This window comes from Micromys minutus (genome assembly GCF_963924665.1).
Source record: "Micromys minutus genome assembly, chromosome: 14".
Classification (NCBI taxonomy): Eukaryota; Metazoa; Chordata; class Mammalia; order Rodentia; family Muridae; genus Micromys; species Micromys minutus.
Window position 1 is genome coordinate 53,462,265 of NC_137983.1, and position 26,283 is coordinate 53,488,547.

General features: G+C 49.7%; 1 protein-coding gene across 2 annotated transcripts in view; it reads right to left on the reverse strand.

Moving 5' to 3' along the window:
- Positions 1-26,283, reverse strand: part of COL4A2 (collagen type IV alpha 2 chain) — a 130,795-nt gene that overhangs the window by 19,417 nt on the left and 85,095 nt on the right. For both annotated transcript variants that reach the window (XM_080928448.1, XM_080928447.1), the window contains exons 7-27: positions 25,425-25,541; positions 24,241-24,312; positions 23,547-23,582; positions 23,185-23,247; positions 21,705-21,740; positions 19,944-19,985; positions 18,453-18,545; positions 17,717-17,752; positions 17,232-17,282; positions 16,580-16,624; positions 12,421-12,474; positions 11,616-11,682; positions 10,976-11,086; positions 10,357-10,506; positions 6,083-6,175; positions 5,405-5,559; positions 3,049-3,121; positions 2,854-2,960; positions 1,505-1,706; positions 1,084-1,143; positions 9-65 (exon numbers count right to left, since the gene is read on the reverse strand). In XM_080928448.1, the coding sequence (XP_080784574.1) occupies positions 9-65; positions 1,084-1,143; positions 1,505-1,706; positions 2,854-2,960; positions 3,049-3,121; positions 5,405-5,559; positions 6,083-6,175; positions 10,357-10,506; positions 10,976-11,086; positions 11,616-11,682; positions 12,421-12,474; positions 16,580-16,624; positions 17,232-17,282; positions 17,717-17,752; positions 18,453-18,545; positions 19,944-19,985; positions 21,705-21,740; positions 23,185-23,247; positions 23,547-23,582; positions 24,241-24,312; positions 25,425-25,541 (1,720 nt within the window). The remainder of the gene's footprint in view (positions 1-8; positions 66-1,083; positions 1,144-1,504; positions 1,707-2,853; positions 2,961-3,048; positions 3,122-5,404; positions 5,560-6,082; positions 6,176-10,356; positions 10,507-10,975; positions 11,087-11,615; positions 11,683-12,420; positions 12,475-16,579; positions 16,625-17,231; positions 17,283-17,716; positions 17,753-18,452; positions 18,546-19,943; positions 19,986-21,704; positions 21,741-23,184; positions 23,248-23,546; positions 23,583-24,240; positions 24,313-25,424; positions 25,542-26,283) is intronic.

Consider the following 26,283-nt stretch of genomic DNA (forward strand, 5'->3'; position numbering starts at 1 on the left):
CATATTACCTGTGGGGCCTGGGGGTCCTGGCTGGCCAGGTGATCCTGTGGGGCCTTCAACACAACCTGGAGACAGAGGAGAGGTGGGTGAGCTGAGAGAACACTGCTGATGACACCCACTGCCTGGGTGCTACTGAGGTCAGAAGCTGCCGCTTACTGTCCGATTAACTTAACGACCTAATTACTCCTGGCTCTGATGAAAATAAAAGTTGAATTCTCATCATGTAAAGAAGTCAGGATATTAGCATAAAGCGAAAATGAAGTCCGTCTGATTAAAAACTGGTACTGTGCTGGCAGAAACTATTTCCTCATGGGGGACAATGGCCCAGCCAAATCATTGTGGGCTCACACAAGTCTCAGGACACAGGTTTCTTCCACTGGAAAACATCTGTCAGCAGATGTTTGTGATCTCTAAAACTTTGTGATCTCTAAAGAGGTTCTTTGGTTTCTTTGTGAGTTTGAATTATTCAGAATTAGCCACAGTGGTAAGTTGCTTTGAGCAAAATTTAAACCTGGTGTTGTGGTTTGATTAAGACAGGTCGCTCTTATATTGGAGTGGTGCTGTTTGGGATGAATTAGGAGGTGTGGCTTTGCTGGAGGAAGCATGTCAGTAGCGGTGGGCTTTGTTTAGGGGTTTAAAATGCTCAAGCCGGACCCAGAGTCTCTCCTTTCCTGCTGTCTGCGATTTTGAACTCAGAACTCTCATCTTCTCCAGCACCATGTCTGCCTGCACACTGCCATGCTTCCCACCATGAGAGTGGACTAATCCTCTGACACTGTAGGCCATTCCCAGCTAGATGCTTCCTTCAATAAGAGTTGCCTTGGTCACGGCGTCTCTTCACAGCAATAAACAGTGACTGAGACACCAGGGCTGCAGATGCTTCTGGGGCCGAGGAAGATGGTGCTCAGTTGGCTTCTCTGCTGAGCGCCCTTTAGTAAAACAGATGTCCTTCAAGCATGGCTAGTCTAGGAGTCACTCTTGCCTGTCCACAGGAGAACACAGGCCAAGCTCCCACATCGCCATCACACCCCACGTTTTGCCATCTAGAGTAGTGACACGGTCTCGCGCTCCCCCTTGTCATACCTGGCTGAATGACCACTTGCTGGCCATCTCCAATAGGCCTTTTCACACCGGTGTCACAACCTGGAGAGACGCAAAGAAGGAGTCAAAACTGGAACTAATGGAAGCCATCAACTTACCCATGCCTGGGCATGTGCTTGAGTGTGCATGAGTGTGCTTGAGTGTGCATGTGTGTGTGCATGTGCTGCTGTACGGGGCTGGGTGTGAGTGATGTTTGCCCAAACAAGTTCTACACTCCAGCTGCCTAGAGAAGATGTTGGGCCCAGGGACCCTGCGGTGCACATCTGTTCCATGTGAACAAATGTGGAACGTGATGCTCCTGCTTGGTTCCCTGGGTACACCTGCATAGATCCAGAGAAGCAGGGGACATGGACATGCTGACTGCCCCAGGACTCATGAGGACAAGGGAAAGACTCCTTCATACCTGTTTGACCTGGTGTTCCTGGGGGCCCTGGAGGACCAGGGAAGCCTGGAGGTCCAGGCAGACCAGCGTCTCCAGGGAAACCACGCTCGCCTTTCGGGCCTGGTAAGCCTTGTCCCGGAGGACCCACTTCTCCTGGAAAGCCCTTGGTTCCGGGTATGCCTGGGAGACCTGCATCCCCTGGAGGACCTTTGATGCCATCACCCTGCAAGAGAATCCCGGTTATCTCACAGACATCCGAGCCAGCCATTCTTTCCCAATTTCCCTTCTCCATTTCTCTACAGTTCTGTGCTGTAGGCCAAGAACAGGATGACTGGGAGGAAAATGTCTATGCAGGAGACTGAGTCGAAGTTAGGACTTATAGCACCGCCTTTACACGGTGGTGGGTCAGCCCGGGAGAGACACATTTATATTCAGGGTCACGGGCACAGGATCTCCAGCCCATCTGTTAGGGTTAGCATGTGTGACATGTCTGCTGCTCATTAGAGGAAAGGGAGCTAGTCAGATGAGAAGGAGTCATGTGCTCTTAGGATAAGAATGGGGACAGGCGAGGTGTTCTGCCCAGTGGCATGCCTTGTGGTCATACTAGGGTGGGCAATGGAAGGGTAACGGTAGGGAGTGCCGTGCTCTGGGCAGGGGCAGGGGCAGTGCTTATAGGGCCCAGCAGGGGCCCAGTGTCGATGCTATGAATGGCCAATGAGATGCTGGGTGTCCTAGCATGCCTACAGAGACACGGGTGAGAGGGGACTTCTGATGGCAGGTAGGCAGGAGTCAAGAAGCCCAGACATCACTTTCACCTTTGTATTCAAAGGTCAGAGACTGGGCTCTCTTTCTGACTGTAGGACCCTCAAAGCATGCGCACATTCATATTTTAGCCTCTCTAGTGTATGTGGGTTCAACAAAGCAGGACTCCCCATTTCATAGGGCCTCCAGGGATCACGGAGTGGACAGCTCAGACTTTGGTTGTGGATGGCACAACCAAACAGGTGAGCCATTTTGTTCTTGCCTTATGACATTATGTCCTAGCTTGCTAGAGCATGCATCCACAAGGTTTGTGAAGGCCGGGGGACACCGACTCCCTTAGATCTATCTGGGAACAGGGAAGACCCTCTCCTGGAAACACGTGGGTCTTACTTCACAGAGACCATAATGGCTGTTTCCCCAGTTTGAAGCGTCCTGTGCCTCACAGTTTTCTTCACATGCTAGTCTTTAAAACATGACCAAACAGAATGGAATCTGTCCTGACCACTGGGTGTGAGCCAAGGTCAAGGCCACGACCCCGGCAGATGTCCAAAGAACAGGAAGGAATTGAGGAGTGAGGCTGGGTTGGCTGCAGTGAAACAACAGCTTACCGGAGGACCAGGCAGGCCAGGGAATCCGTCCAACCCAGCACGTCCCGGGACACCGTCGTCACCTTTCATCCCGTGTACCCCAGGGATACCTGGCTGTCCTCGTTCACCTGGTGAAGATTTGCACATGAAGCTACCCACACAGGGACACACAGATTGCTAATTAAGCTGGGATGTGCTCAGTCATGGAGAACTCACCTTTGGTAGTGATTGTTCTAGAGTCTCCCTTTGCTCCTTTGGGTCCAGGAGCTCCAGCGATGCCTGGGGTTCCCTGTGGACAGAAACATAGGGATGTCTCTTCCTCCTCCAGACTGTTACTTAAGGAGCTTAAATTATGCAGATTGTGGACAATTGCCTGCCCACAGAACTTCTCACAAGGCCCCAAACCCTGCCCCTGGGCTTCAGGAAGGCAGTTTCAATCATTAGAATCCAAACAGGTAATGAGCCTGTAGGACATCGGGTAGGAATGATCATCTGTGGGGCTGGAGAGATGCCTAAGAGCGCTTGGTACTTTTGCTGAGGTTCAATGATGCCCTCTTCTGGCCTCTGTGGGTACTGCATGCATCTGGTGCAAACTCATCCCCCCCCTCCACATTGTCACACAGGCAAAACACCCATAACACATAAAATAGAAATAAATAAATCTGTAAAAAAGATACAGTCACTTCCTATCTAGCTGTGAACAATCAAGAACAATGGTTTCTTATGCAAAGCGAGCAGCCCACTTCAGGGCTCTGAGGTTGCTGCAGCTCCACGAGGTAGAAATGGTCTGGGATTGGGCTTCCGTGTGCTAGGCATTACTTGTGGTGCAACTTGTTAACTATTTTCAAGAGCTGGAGACTCCTGAGTGTTGGTTTAATTGAATGTAATGTTTCATGTGCTTGTGGACCGCCTTGTGCTAGAGAATTCCAGGGGAACCAAGCTTAGGTCTTGATTTATTGAGAAGGAAAACACTTCTGGGTTTAGAACAGCTGCTCTCATGCAGAAGCTGCTCAGTGGGTGTTTATGGACCAACACTTGTGCATCAACCAACCTCCCAGGTGATAGAGTACACCTACAACTAATCAGCCAACCAGCCAGTTCACCTTCTATCCATCCATGCATCCATCCAACCATCCGTGTATCCATCCATCTAACTATCTATCCATCCATCCATCCATCTACCCAACCTTCTATCCACCATCATTATAAATGACCAACCAACCTATCTTATCCAACAAATTAGTCAAGTGTACAATCTATTTAGATAACCAACTGTGTACCACTTTCTCCCCCTCTCATCCATCCATTCATCCATCCATTCATCCATCCATCCACATATCCAGCTAGCCAATCAGATAACAAGCCACGATCACAGAACACCATTCCAGGCATTCCTACCCATCCATCATTTGGCCAATCAACAATTCATTCATCAATATCCATCTATCCAATCAGCCTCCTGATCACAATCACACAGTTCCACAGACCAACACACCTTCTGCCTCCCCAACACACACACCTCCCACCTTAGGGGATCTTTATACACAGGGTTGTTGTACACACAGACATATAATTGAGTTCAGGACAACAAATACAGCCAGAGGCTTCTGGAGAAAAGCCTCTGCTGTATACAGAGGGCAGCAGGCATACTTGAACCATTTATAGGTTTCAGAGGTTCAAATGGAATCCATTTGGCTTCTAGGAATGAGTCAGCTGAACAGCCGACTTGATTCAGAATGGAGCACGTGGCTTCCAGTTCAGGATCTTTCTGAACACATTAGCAATGCCAGACTTAGAGGGGGCCCTGTCTTTAAAACACCTTTCCCCCAGTTTGCTGTGTGTGGATATGTGTTTGACAGAGTCTTGCTCATGTAGCCTAGGCTAGCCTCAGATTTGTGATCACACCTGCACAGCCTTCTGCACTAAGATGGAACATAGTGCTTTACTGTTATTGTTTGGTGTAAGTTCTCTTTCTGTGGGGTTGGGATGTTGAAACTGTCTTTGGCCAGGTGCCTCAAGAACGTTCTCTGTTGCTGCAAGGATAAATGTTAGGGCAGTCAGCTGTAGTGAACACACCTATTGTCCCAGAATAAGAGCAGAAATAGGATTGCAGGTGAGCCTGGGAGACATGTGAGGCTGTGTATGTGTGCATGTGTATATGTATCTACATGTGCATGTGTATATGTATCCATGTGTGCATATGTGTACCTGTACAGCGAGCGGTGTGGCTAGTGTTCTATCCATGCAGGATGGCATTTCTGAGGGTGGGCATGCAATGCTTTCCCTCCTACCTATCAGACAGTGGAAATTTGGGTTACTTCTACTTAAAAAAAAAAAAAAAGACTCATGTGTAATGCCATTCCACACACAGGGCTGCAGTTCCTTTCTGCTGTCTGGAGTGGAACCTCAGGGTCCTGTGGTAACTTCATGTCTAACTTTCAGAGAATGGAGGCCTGCCTTCCAGAGTGGCTTACACTTCAGTCCAACAGGTGAAAGTTTCCAAAAGCACATCTTTAAAAAAACCTGCCAGCTGCAAGTTAATGCTGGCCAACAGGGGGTGCTCTTCTCTCACCTTGAATCCTGGGAACCCAGGGATACCGTGCACGCCTGGGTCTCCTTGGTCGCCTTTCTTCCCTAGCTCCCCACTGCCACCAGGAAAACCTTTGGGTCCAGGCAGCCCCGGAAGACCCCCGATGACCTGGCCACACTGACAGTCTCCAGCTTCCCCTGTAGTAATTGGGACAGGATGCACAGGTGAAGCTGGGCTTGGGATAGCAGGGAAGAAGACAGGTGAGGGGCTGGTGGGAAAGGATAACGCAGCCTAGACACCAAGTGTTGGCACTAAAGGTGTGCGCTGCCATGCCTGGCTCCAAAATGCCGTTTATTCTGCATATATGTAGACAGGTGCGTATTTTGTCAGCATGTACGTGAAGAGATCATGGGTAGACCTCACCCAGACTTAGGGTATTTTATGTGACCCGTACACAGCCCAAAGTTAGCTTTATCTAAAAGTTTTGACGGGCCACGTTGGCTGTGGTTTAGCAAGTGATACCAGCCGTGGGATTTCCCACCTGCTGTGTGCCGTATTGGCATATTGGTTCTCAGAAAGTTTCAGATCTTGGAGCATTTCAGATCTCAGATCAGAATGATTTACCTTTCAAAGAAACAAAATGGAGGGTGGGGGTGGGGTCAACTTGCAAGAGAAGGTGGCACGGGGGCTAGGTTGGGGTCACCACCTCACCGTCCTTACCTTTCCATCCTTTCTGCCCTCGAGTTCCTGGGAAACCTGAAGGCCCGGGGTAACCCACTCTTCCTTCTGACCCTTTCAGGCCAAACAGGAAGCCTAAGGAAACACACAGGACAAAAGCATTTGTGAGAGAAAGACAGCATCAGGTCCAGTGCAGTGCAGCCCCTCGGTTAAGTCTACCCCAGCTCCCGGCATCTCAAGGACAGAAGTTTGGACAGCCACGTGGCCACAGCCTCAGAGTGGAACAGAGACCAGAGCCTGCAAATTTAGCTTTTTCATCAATGTTTTGGGACCAATGCCTTTCTTTTTGAGAAATGTTCAGTCCAAATGAAGAATCTGACTTTTTTGGCCATGTTGCTGTAGTTTCAAGACAGCCACACATCCCTGTTCTTCCTCAAAGAACTTCCCCCAAGGTGGCGCCACATAAACTCAGCTCTCCCCTCTGTCCCCATTTGGAGTGGACACACACCCCTGCTCAGACTTGCCCATTTCTCCCTTCACCTGATTTTGCACACTTGAACACACATAAACAAACCTACAAACACAGGGTCCTGGTAGCTAACGGGAATTCTCCTAGTTGGTACTAGGCATGGTTGACCTCACCGCATGACCTTGACCCCAACAATCCTCTTCTAGGCCCCCGTTTTCGTTAAGAGTCAGAGTTATTAATCACTGCAGTGCCCCAATATTGCATGTGTGTGCATCAGGTGGCCAGATGAGACTCCAGTAAGGCCTCACAATTCCGAGGGGCCGTTGGGAATACTGCCATCTGGTGGCGGATCTGAGGCTGCTTATCCAGGCGAGCATGGCTGGGAGTGGTAACTGAAATCCTCTGGACTCCTCTGCTTCTCACGGTCTTACTCTGTAGCCCAGGTTGGCCCTGAACTTATGGTGACTCTCCTGTCTCAGACTCCCAGGTGTCAGGATTATGGGTGTGAGTCACCAAGCCTCATTAAATCTAGCTGTGGTCATAGCTCCAGTGAACACCCCCAGACAAAGTAGACGCTCGCGCCTACACAGGAAGTAGAAAAGATTAGAAGACTGAAAAGGCCTTGGGAAAAGGCATGGGATGCTTTGAGAGCTCCTAGGGAAGCAGAGGTTTGTAGAAGAGGCCAGCGAGCATTGTTCTGTGTAATCTGATCTGGCTGCGCATCTAACACGGTCTCTCATTCACTCATTCAACTATCCATTCATCCACCACCAGCCAGCGCCTGAGCTACGCCAGGCAGCAAGCCAGGAGCTGTGTTGGCACTGGGAAGCCGGCCCGCCTCAAGCTGACAGCTGAGGTGCGGGGACACAGCTAATACACACAACAAACGGATGTGATTTTCAGATTCTGGCCAGCACTGTGAGAGGGCATCTGAGAGCAGCTGGTATAGCATGGGTGGTGTCCAGGGAGGGTTTTCCGAGGAAGTGGCCTGAACTATGGCTGACAGAGGCTGCTGGCCAGGCAGGGAGCTGGAGGGCTATCCACAAATAGAATAGGGGACCAAATGCCCCTTAACAGTTTGGAGCCATGACCAGAGGGTGTGTAAAGGGCACATGGAGGAGTGTTGGCATGGGGGAGGGGAGAAAACCCTCTTGGGCTTTTATTCCTGAGGACAAAGGGAGTTCTGCAAAGGTGTAAGGAGAGGATGCACCGGACACTGTGGAGTGTGAGGTGCCCAGAGACTCGTGGGTCCTGGCTCAAGTTCAGAAGCTATGGAGAAACAGTGGTACCAGGGAATGTGTTGGCCAAGGAGAGTGAGAGGATGGAGATCTGCCGCTCCACTCTGGGCATTCCGAGGTTAGGTATCCTGACACCCAGTGCTGGCTCTTTCTAGTGAGAAGTTTCATGGCTGCAGCTCAAGCCCAGAGGAGGAATGGTGATGTTTTCACGGGGCTGTGTGTCTGTTGGAGAGTTTATCTAGAGTTTATGTAGGGGCAGTGGGAATAGAAGGGATGAGAGAGAATTTTAAGAGCTCCATCAGCTAAGAGAGAGGGAGGGAGGGAGGGAGAACAAAGAGGTCATTGGGAAGTCCTACTAAGTGTCCAGAGAGTGAGGACAGTGGACAGGCACCAAGGAGTTGAGGAAAGCCTTTCCACACCGCCCGTGGGACCCCTCCAGGAGATGCTTAGGTTTGTGTTGGGTTCTAGCCTAAGTGTCCAGCCCTCTTGTCAGATGGAGAGAAAAGCAGATTGTAAATGGGATTCATCATCTGGACATTAGGAACATTTAATGAGAGACCTGTCACCGAGGACAAAGAGTCTCTCTTGGGAGTTAGTAAGACCTTTAAGAAGGCACAGTTGAGTCATGTAGATGTGACCTCTGTCTCTACTTAATTAATTCATTCTTAATTTTAAATAAGTTCTTTGGGATTTGAGAGATCTCAGCATGACTTCCATGAAGAAGCCAATAGCTGATTCAGTCAGCTGAATTAGAAATGGTACCAGCTCAGCCTTTTGCTCCGAAAGGCAGCTGGCATCACGGTTTGCTGATTCTGAGAACGACCAAGCATCCTGGCTTTCAGCAACTGCAGCACACAAAATAGGACCAAACGCAGTTTCTGAGAGAAGACTCTAAAAATTTCAGTTCTGAGAAAGGCTTAGCTCCATAGGACTCCCGGTTTCCAGTACTAAGTCGTAAGGTGGATTCTAAGAGGCACACTCCCGAAGGCTAGTGGTTGGTTGGCTACTTTTCACATAGGAGTTTGCTGTTAGAGCAGATGGTCTGATAACAATGTATCTCACAGAGGGAACACTGCATATCTTAAGTTTCAGCTGATAAGTTTTCTTATACTACTTTCTCTTCTGTATATATTCCTTTATCTGCTGGTAATCGACAACCCGTTGCTGTCTAGACCCGATTGCTTCTGTTAGTTTATTTATGACATCGAAGCACTAAACCACTTAGTGAGCAAAATTCACCTATGAAGACAGTGTTTGCTTGTGACAGGACCGAGTGAGAGAGACAATGTCTTCATTCATGGCATGTGTTTATGTTTTTGATGCACATGAGGAAAACCCTGTAGACACTACACACAGGAAGGACAGGCTCATAGAAAATTACATGGTACACATGTCATTGATAAATACTTTCCTGTCAATACTAACAAATGTAACTCAGATCACAGAAACTACTTTAGCATAATAGAAAACATTAAAGATAGCTCTGCTCCAATGCATCATCCAAGAAAAGACCAACACTTACAACTTTTCAGATGAGTGTGCTATCTTCCAAATGATAGAAAACTGGGCACATGGACAGACTCATATTAAGTTAAAAGTGACTAGCTTCCTATGTGCCTGTTTTAGAGAAATATTTCTTTCTATGAAAGAAATGCTGCTGATAATTTTCCTTTTGTAGATGCTGTAGAGGAAGATTTCCCCAAAGCAGTTAAAACAGCTTCTGCACTTGAAGTTTAACTAAACCCCAACACTATCCATCCGCAAATAGGATGCCCCACCCCCCGAAGGGATGCCTGAGAAGAGATTGCTGGAGGTGATGTCAGGGGGTTGAAACAATTTTGGAAAGAAGTGCCCACATTTGGGTCAGTGTCACCCCCGAAAGAGAAAATGACCTCATATTTCCTTCCAGTGCCTCATAAGCCAGTCTCTCCAGGAGATGAAATGTTTTCATGAGGAATTTTTCAACATCTAACATGCAACCAAACTGAACGCTACAGCTGAAGAGAATGGGCTTTGAGGAGGGCCGGCTCAAAGCTGGGGCATGTGCCCCACTCAGTGGTAATAAAGCATTCTTGACATAAGGACGGCATGAACCATCACAACCTGAAGATGCTACCCTGGCTAACTCAGGGCCAGCTCAAGTGCTGTAGGGCAGCAGGCTGGCTGAGCCTTCCTTCTCATCTGTTGTATATATGGACTCTCCGGGTCTCCTGTCCCCCTTGTCATCAATGGTTATCCCCTATGACATTGGCTGTGCGGTGGCCAAGAAGCTGATGGTCACACGCTAGCCAGATGGATGAAGCAGAGCTGAGGAGCTGTGAGTCGGGGAAGGAGGTTCCTGCAGAGACCTGGGCACAGAGATTTCAGCTCAGCTCCTTGTAGCCATAGCATCTTAGGCTGTGGAGGTCACTGCAGCCACAGCTCACCATGTAGGAGCTGCGGGCTCACGGATCCTTTAGGGACTGAGAAGCGATAGCTGTTACCCCAGTTCCGGTGTGGACCCTGGGGATGCCCATCACATCCTCATTCACTAAACCTACCGGATCAACTCAGAACATTTCACAGAAAATCCAGCTTGATTAGGCTCCAGGTGAACACCAGCTACTCACCATCTGGTCCAGGTGGGCCTGCAGGCCCAGGGGCTCCTTGGAAACCTGGTTTTCCATCAGCTCCTGGTGGGCCAGGATAGCGCGCTGGGATGCCTGGTTCTCCCGAGAAGCCTTTGGGTCCCATCTCCCCAGGAAGGCCTCTCTTTGAATCTGAAATCCAAGAGCATTTGCAGCAGGTGAGCATCCCATTACGTAAAGGCTGTGCCGGCTTTGCTGTCATGGAGGGCTCCGTCAAGAGCAAGCATCTGACTCTAGTTCTCAGCAGAAGGTCTTGGTATGTTTCTTTGCAACTTGTTGACTTTTGCAACTTCTACAATGGCCTGGGATGTGACCCAGGATTTTGTTGTTGTTGTTGTTGTTGTTGTTTTAGTTGTTGTTTCATTTTTGTTTTACATCACTGGACAGCTCCCCTGGTTCTTCCATCCAGGGACCAGAAATCACCTGTCCCCCATCAGTGTGCTAATCTAAACTTCCTGGGGTTACTGTTGCATGTGTCCTTAATCTCATCAGAGCTGAGGCTACAGATGAAGTCACAGGGAAGTCACGGGGCCAGCAAAGCCTACTGGTCCATGTCCATACCTGAGAGCAGGTATATTCTGATGCTATGAAACTCCATTACCTTCAACTCCGATGGATGGGCCTGGGGGCCCCATGGGTCCAGGGTCTCCTGGCTCGCCTCGGCTTCCTGGCTCCCCGTGAGCACCTTGGAATCCTGGGTCACCTCTGTCACCTGCAACAAGACAGGTCCCTTCAGTTAGAATCAGATCATTGTCTAGGAACAAATCCATACCATAGCGACGAGGCTGCCATTTATAGGCTGCTTCAAACATCCGACTTCCCAGTAAGTACACTGTCTACAGAGAGTCAGGGAGCATTCAAATGCTGAAAATACAGGGGGCCCCCAGTTTGCAGCCCAGCAAGATAAGATTCCAATAGATATAAGACAATACAGAGGCACAGAGGATACCAAAAAGACACACGGTGGCTTTAGTGACTTGAGAGGAATCAGTGGCATTCTGGGTGTTAAAAACCAAAACCTGTGTGTCTCCTAGAAATGAAGGCATTCCCCTCACTCACAGATAGGGTCATACCTGTGAGTGTTGTCAGCCACAACCAAAGTGACAGTTTCCAGTAACCCCTTTTGAGACCACCAGGGAAGCTGGGCTGTCTCTGAGGTTGTCTTGGAAACCTGTCTGGAAAGCTTATGACTCTTACGACAGAAGAGGGTCCACGCTAGGCCCTGAAGTGTTCGTACCCACCTTTAGCCAGGGATGGATGGGGTGAGTAGGCAGGGGGTCCTGGGGGTCCTTGTTCTCCCTGTTCTCCCTGGGGGTGGGTGGAGAGAAAATGTCATGAGCCTAACCCCCTGGAGTTCTCTTAATTTGTGTATTGCCCAGGAGTGGGCAGAATGTAGAGCTGGTTTAATAGGGCAGGTTTTCCTCATTATCCAACTTGGACTGTCCCCATGGTAACATCTCTACCATGTGACGGTCGGGAGTCCCTGCATCCAAGCCACCAGACAGACATAAAAAGGAACCTCTCTGCATGTGAGGATCTCCCTGTGAAGCCCTTGCAGGGGTAGGGATGCCCCAGGAAGTGTCTGGGAGACTGCAAGGGTTCTGGGTCTCAGACCTTCACCGTGCTGACATCTGGTGGGGGGGGGCAGCACAGAGACGCAGGGACACCCAACACCATGTGCTCTGTAGAGCAGCCTCATGTAAATCTCCAGATACACCCACACATTTCCCTGATCTCCACAGACATGTCCTCTAGCAGGAAGGGCCACCCACAGGTTTGGGTCCTCTCCTAGCCAGCCTGGATCACTTCACCTTGTCTTTCCTCTCAGCCCTTAGGGTTAACCACACAAGTTCCACCCTCCATCCGGAACTGGAGGTACCCCCCCCCACCTTGTTGCTACAAACCCAGCTTCCTGCTGCACCATGAATGCTGAGGGGGCTGAGCAACACCCAACACCCCCCCCCACCCTCTCTAGGGGAGCTCATCTCCTCTGCCTATGTCGTTTAAGTGAGGAACAGGACATCCTCATCAGAAAGAATGAGTCACCTTGGGTCCTCGGGGCCCACTGGGGCCTTGGAAACCATCCAGGCCTCTGCCTCCCTGAAAGAGAGATAAGAGATTATTATTTACAGCTTCAGGGGGGAAACTCCAGAAACCAACCCATGCCATTTCTACCGGCACAGCCAATGTAGCCACCAAGAATCCCCTCAATGACCCCCCCTCCCAGCACACATTCACCTCCTTCATTTCAGATGCACAAATATCTTTACAGCTGCTTTGCTTGAAGCAGGAGCCAGTGTCCAAATGTGGACAGTTTCTGCTTCCCTTGAGCTTTATGTTTTTTAATATGTTTACTTTATTCTATGTGTATGAGTTTTTTTCCTGCACGTGTACCGTGTGCATGGCTGGTACCTGTGGATGTCAGGAGAGGGGGTTCAGAGCCTGGGCTAGAGTTACAGATGGCTGTGAGGGACCAGCTGGGTGCCAGGAACAGAACCCAGACCCTCTACAAGAGCAGGGTTTCTTAACCACCGAGACATTCTTCAGTGCTCCCCACCCCCAACCTTGTAGATTTTCTTAGTGTTTTTTCCCCCTGGTTGTTGGTGTGGAGAGTATTTGGGTGACATGGGCTACGGATGTGTCCATTCTGCCCCCGTGGGATTGCGCAATAGGGGGACGGCTGCTTTTCCATCCCTCACATCAGCATCCACGTGAGCCGGAGACTGCAGGCAGAGCCCGTGTCCTGTGGCAGCAGCCACTTCTGCTCCATTAGCTAAACCCTTCCTTCATAATGAGTTGTCAGAGTTTCCAGCTGCCACCAAACAAAATCCTCAGAGCCTGTTGATTGGAAATTTCTCTTTTTTTTAAAAAAAAAACAAAACAAAATAAAACAAAAACAAGAACTAAAAACCCTTAACATTAATTTGGTCTCCAGTTTTCTCAAACGCCAGTCAATGAGGAAGCTGGGCAGGTATGTAAGGGTTTCTGAGAAGCCGTTCTTCTTGCAAAAGACTACGGCAAAGCTCTCAAAGCCAAGCCAGGGTTCAGTTAAAAATAGGCCTGTCTAGGGACTTTACCAGGAGTTCGAGTGCTGGTTGATGGGCTAAGATCGGCTGCTTTTTTCCCCCTTTTTGCAGGGTTGTGGCTGACTCTGGTCTTCTCACCCTAGGTGGAGCTGAATGTTCAAGAACAGTTGATTTTCTGTTGTTCGAGAGAGAACCCTAAGCCCCTAAGGACACTAATTACCAGAGGTTCTAGATAGCTGGCAGGAGCTCACCCTTAGGACACATTTACAGCTAGGCTCCCAGGGAACATTTCCTCAAATGCTCAATAGAAGGCACTGTCTTATTGGTCTGGGTGTGTTTCCATCTCTGTATTTCTAGGCCATTCCTCAGGCAAGAACTCAGGCACAAAGAACTGGGGTTATCGAAATACAACTCAGAGGCCTTCGAGGAAAGACTTCTCCCAGGATCCACCTAAGAGGGCCGTGGAGCAGGAAGATGTAGCGTCACGATTTAATGATGATGCCATTACGTGCCTAGCCTGTGGGCACAGCCTTACTGCTTGCCCCAACTCCCACGTACCTGGAAAATACACCCGGGTAGCTATAATTCCTGGAGTCAGAACAGTTCTGTGGCAGTCTAGTGGCCCTGCCCACTCAGGGATAGCTTTTTCCTGTGCCTCACAGTCACTCTACACAAAGACTGTGGCTGGTTCATGGTCTCCTGAGACCAAATCTCTATAATCACTCCAGGGTGGGAGAAGACTTGTCTGCCATTAAACATAGATTTCCCCAAATGAGGGGAAATAACGGCTTCTTTTTTTTTTCTAGAAAATATAGTACAGCCAAATGCACAAGACAGCTTTCTTTTCCCTGCCTGGAGCCGTTTCCTTTTCCAGGTGTCCACGTCTGTGTGTCACCATGTGTGTCCCTCTCCCTCCCCTCTCTGCATACATGCACATAGGCATGTGGAGAAGGCTCTTTGTTCTTGTAGGGAGGCTGGGGCTTCCCCAGGATGCACACGGCCTTCTTTGTTTCTCCCTCTTTGGCATGTTGCTTTAATGGGTCACTGTATGCAGGCAGCTCTTTGGAGACGTCTTTAAATTCTGGCCCCTAAGGCCACATCTTCAGCACATCTGGAAAACTCGTGGGGAGGCAGCAGCTGGCCAGCTGGACCAAGCGGTTTGTGCTAACGTGCGGTAGGATGAATCATCTGTGTATGTCTGCCTGCTTCCCTAGTTTTTCAGTCGGGTAAACTATTTCTTCCTTTGACCCACTTAAACACAGATGTCTGCTTCTGCCCAAGTTACCAAGAGAGAGCTGGGTGGGCATCTCTGTTACACTGCACCCAGGCAGCAGAGGGTGGAACAAGGGCTAGAGCTTGCTGGGCCCTAGTCGAGGATTCGAGTCTTCATGGAACTCTGGTTCCAGGGGTAGCTGTGCTAAGCCATGTTTCCAGACATGACAGCCCCTCTGTTTCAGTGAGGAGTAGGTGATACCATGCCAGCCGCCTACCTTGGGAGGGGACTGACTCTGACTCGGCTGGGCTTTGGGCCCGGTGCCTGCTTTAGTTGCCAGTATAGTATCTGCTCAATGCTACCCTTAAGCCAGTGGCATTCTGGCCTTGGCTGTGGGGCTGGGGACAGCTCTTGCCTCTGTTGTGTTACTTTTGGGGGCACTCTTAGCAAGAGCTTGGGTCCAGTTAGTCTGTAGCCTCCAGCCTGAGTTTAGAGTCTACAAGAAGAAATCAGAACAGTCTCCATGGTACACGGTCGGTGCCAGAACGTGGCCTCTAGGTGGAGCCATGGAGGTCAGCCACGACACACGGAGGCAAGACCATCTGCCATCCCGGGACAGCCACATAGCTTCTCTGTCTTAGTTAAGCCTCCGGGCTCTTCAGTGTCATGTGGCTACTTGCTGTGGCAATCTAAGCGGGGCTCAGGGGAAGCTAGGGTTGCGAGACTGCTCTTTGTGTACCGACAGGACAGCATGATAGGACCACAAGCCCTGAGAATCCTGTGTGTGCACTCTGGTGCTGGCTATAAGCTGACTGGAGCCAATGGCTGTGTTCCAGGTGCATGTGTATGCCGCGACCCTGCGGCTTCCTGATATGTTTGGGTGCTGGTATGTTGAGGAGTAGTGACCACCTACATCTAACTCACTGCATAAAATGCAGGACAGCACGGCACAGATTTGCTTAGAATTTCTTTGCTGTCAAGTCCAAGTTATGAGCAAGTTAGGTCACATTACCCTGGAGGCTGGTACAGATCTAAAGCCAGACCCAAGGACCGTCCACTGTGGGTGACACAGACCCCAGGACCGTCCACTGTGGGTGACGCAGACCCCAGGACCGTCCACTGTGGGTGACGCAGACCCCAGGACCGTCCACTGTGGGTGACGCAGACCCCAGGACCGTCCACTGTGGGTGACGCAGACCCCAGGACCGTCCACTGTGGGTGACGCAGACCCCAGGACCGTCCACTGTGGGTGACGCAGACCCCAGGACCGTCCACTGTGGGTGACGCAGACCCCAGGACCGTCCACTGTGGGTGACGCAGACCCCAGGACCGTCCACTGTGGGTGACGCAGACCCCAGGACCGTCCACTGTGGGTGACGCAGACCCCAGGACCGTCCACTGTGGGTGACGGGAGGGTGCTGGGCTCTGCAGTAAGTGGGCTGAATTTGTGCATACAATGAATGCTGTGAGTTAATTAGTGATTAATTAGATAAAAGCATTTCTACGAGTGCTTTCTGCCCCAGCTGGTATTTAGTTGTTGCTAAATCTTGCCTGGACCTGTAGACATTTTTTCATACCCATTTTTTTTCTTTGCTAGACCACAGGAGAAAAGCAACTAGGTTATCATGAAACATAAACGAGTATCGAAGTATGTGTAGATCTCTAGAAAATGGAGGGGGAAACCTCGGTCACCCACTGACCACTTTTTAGTGACAATGACAGAGAGGAGTGTGAGGCCCAGGGATGGGGACCTAGTGGCAGAGACCTGGGGTGGGTTCTGTGGAGAAACCAACAGATGGATGAAGGGATCTGAGACAGAGATCAATGCTCCACTAAGGACTCTGAGAGTCGGAACAATCAGTTATGAACCTGCAGATGCAGGGGACATCCCAAGTGAGCCAAATGCCACTTCATGTACATGAGGTTTCAGGCCTGGAACAGTCTACATTTTGTGTATTAGACTTACTTTCTGTCCCACGACTCCTTTTTCTCCATCAAGGCCAGGAAGACCCTGTGTTGAACAGAAAACACAAGCAATAAAGATTTAGGACAGGAAACCAGGCATGACAGTACCAACAACCACCGAGCAGCCTCGTGCTTTCAAGGTTTGGAAGAACAGGGGCAGATGGCCACATTCAACCCCGGGTAGCCAAATCCATCCTGAGTGCCGAGGTGGCTGCTGACACTCATGGCTTGAAGGTGACACCTTCCTCTTATGGATTAGCCTCCAAGAGAGACGTTTTTAACTGGACTCTTTGGGTGTCCAGAAATGAACCTGCATCTTAGGTACTCTTTGCAGTTTGTTACAGAGATTAGTTGGGCCTTGTACCAGGAACCCCCCCCCCCCCACAGGTACAATGTTTTAAAAAACCTTTAGCATGGGGTTGGGGGAGGACATGGGTTCATAGGTTGTAGCAAATGTGTCTGAGAGCTATCCCTAGTGGATGCCCAGCTGGCTGGATGTGCCCAGGGTAGGGCCAGGGGGTCATGGGGGAAATCTCTACTTTTTTGCTCAGTTTTTCTGTAAACCTAAAGACCAAATCTAAAAGTTAAAAATCTGTTCAAAAAGCAAGAAGCCAGCTAGTTAGACAACGATGGTTGTAAAGTGTGCGGCTTACCCGTACTCCTGGGAATCCCATGATGCCCTCCTCGCCTTTCAAGACTATGCCCTAGGGGAGAGAAACCAGATGTGAGAGGTACCAGGAGCTGATCCCACCACTGGCCAGTGTGCAGCCTTTCCTAGGCCCCTTTAATGACAGGCTGGGGGTAGAGGGAGCACAGGGCTGAGTGCTGACCACCTTTACCCGGGATGCCGCAGTCACCACCACAGCGAGGAGGAGCTAGGAAGCTGGGTCAAACTAGACAAACAGAACAGAGGCCCTCCCGACTCCCTCCCAGTGCCCCGCCCCCCAATCACAGCTTCAGATCGTGCTAAGTAGCCATATTATTAAATAAAATGCATTCCGTACCCATGACACATTCTCACATAGAGAAGTGTATAAAAACACAAAGGTTAAGACCAGAGCACATCCCATCATTCCAACAGGAGTCCCGAAGATGGAGCAATAGCAGGAGGGAGGGATGGAGCCGCCATTGAACTTACCGGTACCCCTTGCTCTCCTTTGCTTCCCTTTTCTCCCTGTGAAGAGTACACGGGGTAAGAAATTGGCAATACACGAACATCAATCCTGTCTTAGGACACTAGGCTAAAATGTATCTGATAAGCTGTCAAGTGGTCTTGACCAAGTCCTGGTGATCAATAACTCTGAGACTCAAATGCAAACAAGGATTATTTTTCTAGAATTTTCATGAGGTGATTTGTGACGTGCCTAGGAGCCTTCCTCTCTTCCATCTGAGCAGCCAGTTATGTGGACCAGCAACAGGGTGCAGGTGTTTCTGGGAATCCGTATAGATGGATGCTAGTGTCTACATGTCTGTCCCGGAGTGGGAAGACACAGCCCAGAAGACACCCCAATGACAACTCAGTCAAATAAGGTCTTAGGAAAAGGCAGTTGGACCACACCAACTTCTCAAGCCCAAGTAGCTTTAAAAGCAGTTTAGGCTTTTTTCAATGTGTTTGGACTGACAGGTCCTTGGCCCATCTTTGCTGTCAACCTTCAGGATTCGACATCTTATAAGAACCTCCTACTGGCTGGTGGAAACTGTCCAGTCCCTCCAGTAGCTGGTGCAAATCTCATCTTGTCCCCCACCCCCAGGCTGGCCCCCACATCGGCAGTGAGGTCTTCCTTGTCTTGGGATGCAGCTGTTTGCACAGAAATGAAGAAAATGACCTTCGTAGCCTCTTTTCCCAGGTCAGCTGGGAATGACCATCCCTTTACCTTGTACAGATCTGGATGGTATGTTGTTGTCGTGGGCCCAACAAGTGTGATGTCAGATGGGATCCCGTTGGGTCCTGGCTGTCCTATGTCACCCTGCAGATGGTTCACAAAAGTGACAGTTTTGAATCAGGAGGGTGCAGAGCTTGAGTGACAGCCCAGTGGTATCACCCCGCACTGTTTGGTTTTGGTGTTGTATGGGCTAATTTGTATCACAACCGTGAAATAACCAATGAAACAGGCAGTCTACAGGGTGTGAGCCGTTCCCCCATCAGCAAGTGTTTAGAATTCCTACATTAAGTAAGAGATCACTAATGATTCCCCAGGCTACAGAAGATTTGATAGATCTGGGCTTTGCTGGAGCCACCACAAGCAAAAGGCACTGTGTACACTAATGAGCGGAGGCTAGACTAAATATCTCGAGGAGACTTTCACTGTGTTTGCGTCTGTAGCGGCGGACACTGCTCCACGTGAGTAGCGGTGACCAGCCTCATGCTCTGCTCACGACCTTTCTCTCTCCGAAACTGATAAACACAGCGAGGTTCCAACTGATGTTTCTTTTGCTGTTTCTGCAAGCAAATGGCACTGCACCAAGTGTCGAGGCAGCGCCTGAAGGCCTCTGTGTGTTCTGAGCATTCGCTAACATGTTCAAAGACTGAGACCACATTACCCAGGAGGGCTTCGGTGTGTTCACTGGTTTCTGAGAAATGCCTTCTTGTGGATTGCCTTAAGTTTGTCTCCATGGTTTTCCAAGTGACCATTTCCTCCCACCAGTGGCCTCTCCCCAGACCCCCTCCTTTTATTTGACCTAATTACTGTGGGATATTTCATTGTAGGGGACTTTATATTTTTATGTGTTTTTATCCCCCCAGTGTTTAGGAATTCTGATCTCCATTCAGTGAACATGCAGAGCACCCACAAAGTGTCAGCGATCATGTGGTAGAGCCAGATCTGCTGTTCACTGAGCAGACAGGCTCAAGGTGTGTGTGTGTGTATGTATGTGTTTATGTGTATGTGTGTGTGAGTGTGTATGTGTTCCTGTGTGTGTGTGCCTGTGTGTGTGCCTGTGTGTGTGTGTGTGTGTGTGTGTAGGGTTGGCTGCTAGGTGTAGGCACTGTGTTCTCTTCCAGGTAATGGGGTCTTGGAAGGGTAGCAGTAGGAGGTAATAGAAGTCACATAATCTTTCACGACTGACTTCAGCCAGGGCAGCCATGAGGTCTGTTCCCTGAGCTCCCTTTAATTTTCTCTGGGTCTCACACATCAGAAGACATTCTTAGGGGACACCTCCACTCCCCAGTCCTGAAGATGGGTGGAAGTCACATGTCCCTGTTGCAACCTCTGCCTACCTACACTGTTCCCAGTCATGTCTTCCCCAATCCACTACTGTCCCTGGAGTGTGGCTGAGTTGGCATTTGGCCATGATTGTATGTGACTGTGTTGTCATGTCACCTTGGGCGGTGATGGTCCCTGGTTCCTGTCACTGGATTGCCTTACCTTTTCACCCTTCTCTCCGTAAAAACCGAGTCCCCGGTTGCCCTGGAAACAGAAATGGTTTGTAAGAATCAAGAAATCACAGTGAAGCCAAAATTGTTTTTAGAAGGAAGAGACCAAGCCACATCCTCTCTGAACTTCAGGAGCCAAGGGCCTCTCCTGGTCCTCTGCCTACGTACGGAAGGCCCGAGGGGCAAATGGTGAACCAAGAGGGATCCTGTTGGCTGACACAGTAGCACTCGGCCATCCAAGGGGGACTGGAGCTCTCCCTCAGGTTCTGGGCCCTTTACCAGCCCAGATAATGGCCCAGATTCTGTATCTGAAGATCACAAGTCATCTCATTTTGATAAAAACAAAAAGCACCCTAGCTTCATATAAACTTTTTAATATGATTTTAGGGGACCTAACACTGACTGGTTTTCATATTTATGTGGCTGTTCGGATTGTTTGCTGAGGCAAAGTCAGGCCTGTGTCTTGGCCAGTTTCTATCTAACAGTCCCCCAGGGAGCAGCTGGGCCAGGGTCAGCCCTTCCTGATGTCTGAGGCCGTGGATGAGGAGCCACATGTTCACACAGCGCTCTTTCCTCTTGCCTCACGCACTTTCCCAGGGTGTCTACTGCTACAGTGAGCAGGTGTCACACAGCCCCTCTCTGCAGTCTACTGTCCTCCTCCTCGAATGCTTAGACATTGTTTGAAAAATAAAAGCAAACCCTTTAATTAAATCCCGCTTTCCTTCGCCACCTGGCTGGGAGCTGGAATCAAAGCACAGCATGGTGACCACATGAGTCCCTGCAGCTCAGAGATGCTTGTCAAAGTTGCCAGGAAGTGACTGGGCCCAGGGTGAGGGGGCTGTTTGTAGTTGCAGCAGCCAGGGGAGATCTGAGGCCAGAGCCTGGGCCAGGCCACTGCTTCCTTGGCCCTGCAGCTCCATTGGCTTCCGCTGTCCTTGGCTGTAGGCCCTTCCCACCCTGCTCAGGGCTGACTGATGGGGTGAGTGTGGGGAGAGTTGGGGGTATCCAGGAGCCTTCTCAAATTCTAGCTGCAGCTGGAAACTCTGCTGGAGGGGATGGAACCCTGAGGGCTCTGGAGGTGGGTGGCAGCCAAGGTCACCAGGGGTCACAGAAATGGGACTGAGTCTGGAGCAGGCCTGGGAACACGAAGACCTGCATCTGGATGGGGAGCAGTGGATGGGTCTAGACCCCAGGATCTCTGATCAGATACTTTCCTCATCGACATTGCTGAGTCTGGACAGCTGTCCAGCATTCCCAGGTTATGACAGACTCCATGGTTGGTGCGTTGCCGATGTAATGAGTACCCTGTCATGGCAGCGGTGTGGCTCTGGTCTCCAGCCTGACTCAGTAGCACCAGACATGTCCCTAGTGCTACCTTTAGGCTCTGACTGAGTCTCACTATATCCAGCTAGGATGAGCGTCTCCCACTCCCCCTAAACAAACAGCGTCACCCTGTTTTCACCCTGGGACACTGCATCTGCGGTTAAGTAGGAGATATACCTAGATTTCTCAGCTGCACATCTTCTATTGTGGTTCACCAGTGTGGTTTGCACACAGCTACAGCGGTGTCAGGGTAACCTCAGCATCCCATACCGGGCTGGGGCCAGGTATGCAGACACACCACAGACTATTCCTCAGTATCAAATCTTAGACTACTCAGTGGTTCTCAGCATAGTCTACACCAGAAATGCTTGTCAGCCAAGTTGTTCTCTGGTCAAAGAGCCCTCCCCCAACCTCTTCCCCACTGACTTACTGGTTGTCCTTTGGGTCCAGGGGGTCCTGGTGGTCCCTGCAGAAACACAAAGACATGTATAAGCTGGGCTTCTCTCCCCTCTCCCCCGCCCCCCAGCACTCAGATGACATCTGCTTGGAGGCCCTGGGAAAACCATTGATGTCCACTTAGGACAGTATGGGCAGGGCTTCCCCACATCTGTCTTGGTGGGATGAAAAGCCGAGAGGAAGGCAGGGTCACTGTCCTTGGAATGCGCTATCTACCCACAGCTGTTCCTGGCTTGCTTGTGTGTTTTGGGCTAATGACTTTACCCATGTCCCCGATGTGTCTGTTCCTAAGCTTTGTGACCACAGCCTGACTCCTCTGCTCTCCTGGGAGAGTCCCCAAAAGACACTGTCACATTTTGGGGGCAGATTGGCAAATGCTCTCGAGCAGGACAGATCTATAGATCAGTTCCACAGAATGAGCAGCTGCACGTGTGTATTCTAAGGTTCTCTGAGCTGTACTTCTTTAATTATTGTCTACTTTTGTGTGCATGTTTGTGTGCATGTGTGTGCATGTTTGTGTGTGTGCATATGTGTGAAGACCTTTTTCAATCATCCGATCATATTCCACCTAATTTTATTTTGAGACAGTGTCTCACACTAAACCTGTTACTTACTAATTCAGTTCAGCTGGCTGGTCAGCAAGCTTCAGGGGTCCTCCTGTCTCCCCCTCCCCAATTCAGTGATTACAGGCAAGTGACACCATGCTGGGGATGGGACTCAGGTCTCTATGCTTACACAGCAAGCCTGGCACTGACTGGACCACCTTCTCAGCCCCTCTGAACTCTATTTAGAGGAAAACCCTGAGCCACACAGTTCTTGCTATGTAAGTGAGCTAGCCACGCACAGGGAGAACAGTTGGCATCCCGTCCCGTTGTCAGCCTGTCTCTGCTGAGCCTGCCACGGTGTTGTGGCAAAAAGGTTTCCACTGCCTAAGAGTTTTGAAAGGATGAGATTCATAACTACAACTGACCATTATGGTCTAGAGGAAATCTCACGTGCCCCTCCTGGGCTGTGAGCACGCACACACACCCCGAGAACGGCCACTCACCCGGAGCCCAGCTCTCTGGTGTGTCAGTGAAGGCTATTTCTCACTGCTGAGAGGTCTCCTCCTCCCTGGGAAGCTTCCCTCATCCTGCTCAAGCCTACCACACTTTTCCGTGTCATGTCGGAAGGGAGGGACGACCTGTGTCCTCCACTCAGGGACGCTAATCTGTCCCTTCTTCCTACAGTGGTTACAGTCTAGGTGGGATGCACCTGTTACACTTGGCCTGACCCAGGGCAAGTGTTTCCTTCTTACTGACCTTCTCATTGGAAGGCTTTGTCTAGGGATGATGGGCTCATAGTTAATATGGAACTTGAAGAGCTTATACAAGAACTAGCCTGTTGCTCAATGGCACTCAATGGGAGGAAAAGGAGCATGCACAGGTGACATGACACAGGATGCGGGGACTTACCGGCCTTCCAGGTGCTCCCATGGGACCCATCTGTCCTATTGGTCCTGGGCGGCCAGGAGGCCCCTGTGGACAGACAAGAGAGCGTGACTTGAAGACAGGCAGACTGGGGTGTCTCCTCCAGATGTTTTTAAAATTTACGTATGTATGTGGGTACACTGGCACTGTCCTCAGACACACCAGAAGAGGGCATCAGATCCCATCACAGATGGTTGTGAGCCACCACGTGGTTGCCGGGAACTGAACTCAGAACCTCTGGAAGAGCAGTCAGTGCTCTAACCACTGAGCAATCCCTCCAGCCCCTCCCTACTCCACATGCTTTTAGAGTTCTGCATGGAATATTCCTTAGTAAAAATGCTACTCACCTGGTAGCCGACCAGGCCAGGCTCTCCAGGTTCACCCTGGTTGAGAGAAAGCAAGGGTTAATTAAGAATTACTACTGTGTGTGTGTGTGTGTGTGTGTGTGTGTGTGTGTGTATGTGCACACATGCATGCGAATGCATACGTTTATGCAGGTGCTTATGAGGACAGAAGTCAATATCAAACATTGTTTCTCAGGAGACACCCAAACTGATTTTTGAGACAGTCTCTCATTAACCTGGTAGCAACTCTGGATGGTTATTGACCGCAGGATCTGCCTGTCTCTACCTCCTCCGTGCTGGGATTGCGAATAAGGAACTGTCTAGTGTTTTCACACGGGTTTTGGGTTTTTAACTCAGGACTTATATTTTTGCAAGGCAAGCCTTTTACTGACTGAGGCATCGCCCAGGCCCCCAAAGTTAATTAATATTAAGCATCTTTGGATTCATCTACCTCTATGGCAAACAAGAATGACACAAACCCTGCCCGACTGTGGTATCTGGTCCGTCGCACTGAGAACAAGCGGAGACTGAGTACGCCTCCACACAGAAACAGGATGACCCCGAGTTAATCACAGCCTTGTTACCTCACGGGTCTGTAAATTCCTTCCCCGCACTGCTTGTTACGCTTGGGTTAATTCCTAACTGGCTTTGTTACAGTTTACACGGGATGTCTGAGTTCCACCTATGGCAAACATACCCGGTATTTGTCACGGTCTTCTTTAGAGAGTGCGTAGGGTTCGCCTTTCTGCCCCTTGGGTCCTTGGGGCCCCTAGATTAGCAGAAATACCATAAGAAAGGAAAACACATTATCTTCCAGTACATCCATGGTGCCGTAGATGACCCGGCGTCTCCCTGTCACTCCCAGTGTCCCCACTGGATTATTACACAGGCACCTCCGATAGCAACTTCCTTAAGGTCCAACTGCGTGCATGAGGCTTTAAAAAACGGTACTTTATAATCTTAAGAGTTAAAATGGAAACACCTTGTAGGATTTAAACTGTTTTTCAGAACCCCAAACAAAGTCTCTCTGCTCATCCCTGGGCATGGGACTGGGTCCTAGCAGTATTAACAGGCAGATACTATCTAATACAGAAGAATGGCTTGAATTATGCAAAACATAAGGTACGCATTAGCTTTGAATATCCAAATGTAACCAGTATTTTACAGTGACATGTGTCTTTTGATCATGATGTTTAAGTTACATAGACAGAAAGGTAGTGAAGTTCACTGTAACACTGAGTCACATAAAAATGAGACAGGGGTGCACAGGGGCTGCAGGCCGGAGGTGGAGGCCGGAGGTGGAGGCCGGAGATGCCAACTCAGTGTGGGATAAAGTTGGGGGTGTTAGCTCACAGCTTCTTCTTACCCCAGCCTTCAGAATAGAGACTTACCCAGAATGTTAGCCTAACCTGAATTTGCAAATATAGTTCTGAACGAGCACCTTAGGTTTCTTTGCAAAGATCCTAAGAATGAGGTCAGGAAGCGATCACAGGAGTGCTGCTGTACTGAAAACATATTTCTGTTGGCAGATGATGGAGAATCTGACCTCCTTCCAGGTTCCCAGGAATCCTTAGTGCCCAGCAGACACTAGGACAAGATTGGAGCTTCCTAGTGTTGGTTGTATCATTAAACTGTCTCCTGCTATTTGACTTAGAATATGGGAGGAGACGGCGCGATCCGTGGAGACAGTGGCCGAGAACATACACTAAGTCACTCATCTTCTACCTAACAGTCACAAACGCTTGAACCCAGAACATTCAGTGAAAACAGAGTGGGTGGAAAAAGGAGCCAGGGTCACATTATGCTTGGTCCATTCACACTACATGTGTCCTTCACTCAGACTATCAGGCTAAGTGACCCCCACACTGCCCATATACTCACAGGGAGGCCAGGGAAGCCCCCAGATCCAGAGGGCCCCTGCGGCCCGGCATCGCCTCTGGTTCCGTTGCATCCGTCATAGCCTGGTCTTCCTCGGGGTCCACCTTGCCCTGGGTGTCCCTGGAAAGCAGGGCAGTGTGTGAACAGTCGAGTTTTCACATCATCGACCCATAAAACAGTGGGGAATGTTCTCAAAAGCCAGACCCTAGCCCAAATCCAAGGAGAGGATAACTCGAAAATGGACAGAGGAAAGGATGAACATCTGTTCTGCTGTTGTCTGAGAAGAGACCTCACTCTAGCCTGGGCTGGATGCCAACTTGAGATCCTCCTGCCTCAGCCTCCCAAATTACAGCTGTGATTACAGCTGTGTACCACCATGCCTTTCAAAGTTTTAGATTTAGGCAAGAGTATCAGAACCCTAGGTATTCAGAGATGTCAGCTGGGAACATGACCAAGGGCCCGTGGAATGACCAAATCGGCTCAGGTTGCACTGAGCTTTTGGAAATATGGGGCTGAGCCGATAGCATGCAATTTGTGCTTTATTAGAATACAGCTGGGTGGATGTAAAATGAGTAAGTAAAAAAAAAACTTAGAATAAAAAGGTTATAAAAGACAAAGGATACAGCCTGTTTCGATATTAAATAGATAGTATGTAGTTAGGTCTATGTTTTGTCATTGGGCAATTTCTTTTAAATGATGTATCTTGGTAATGAACCAAACATATTCCAAAGTGGTTTCTCAGGCTTGTTTTTTTTTTTTTTTTTTATTAGAAAATTTTAAAAATCTGGGACAAAAACCACACAGACACCAAGATGTGATAATATTGAAAAATGCTAAAAGAAACTTTCTTTCTTTGCACATG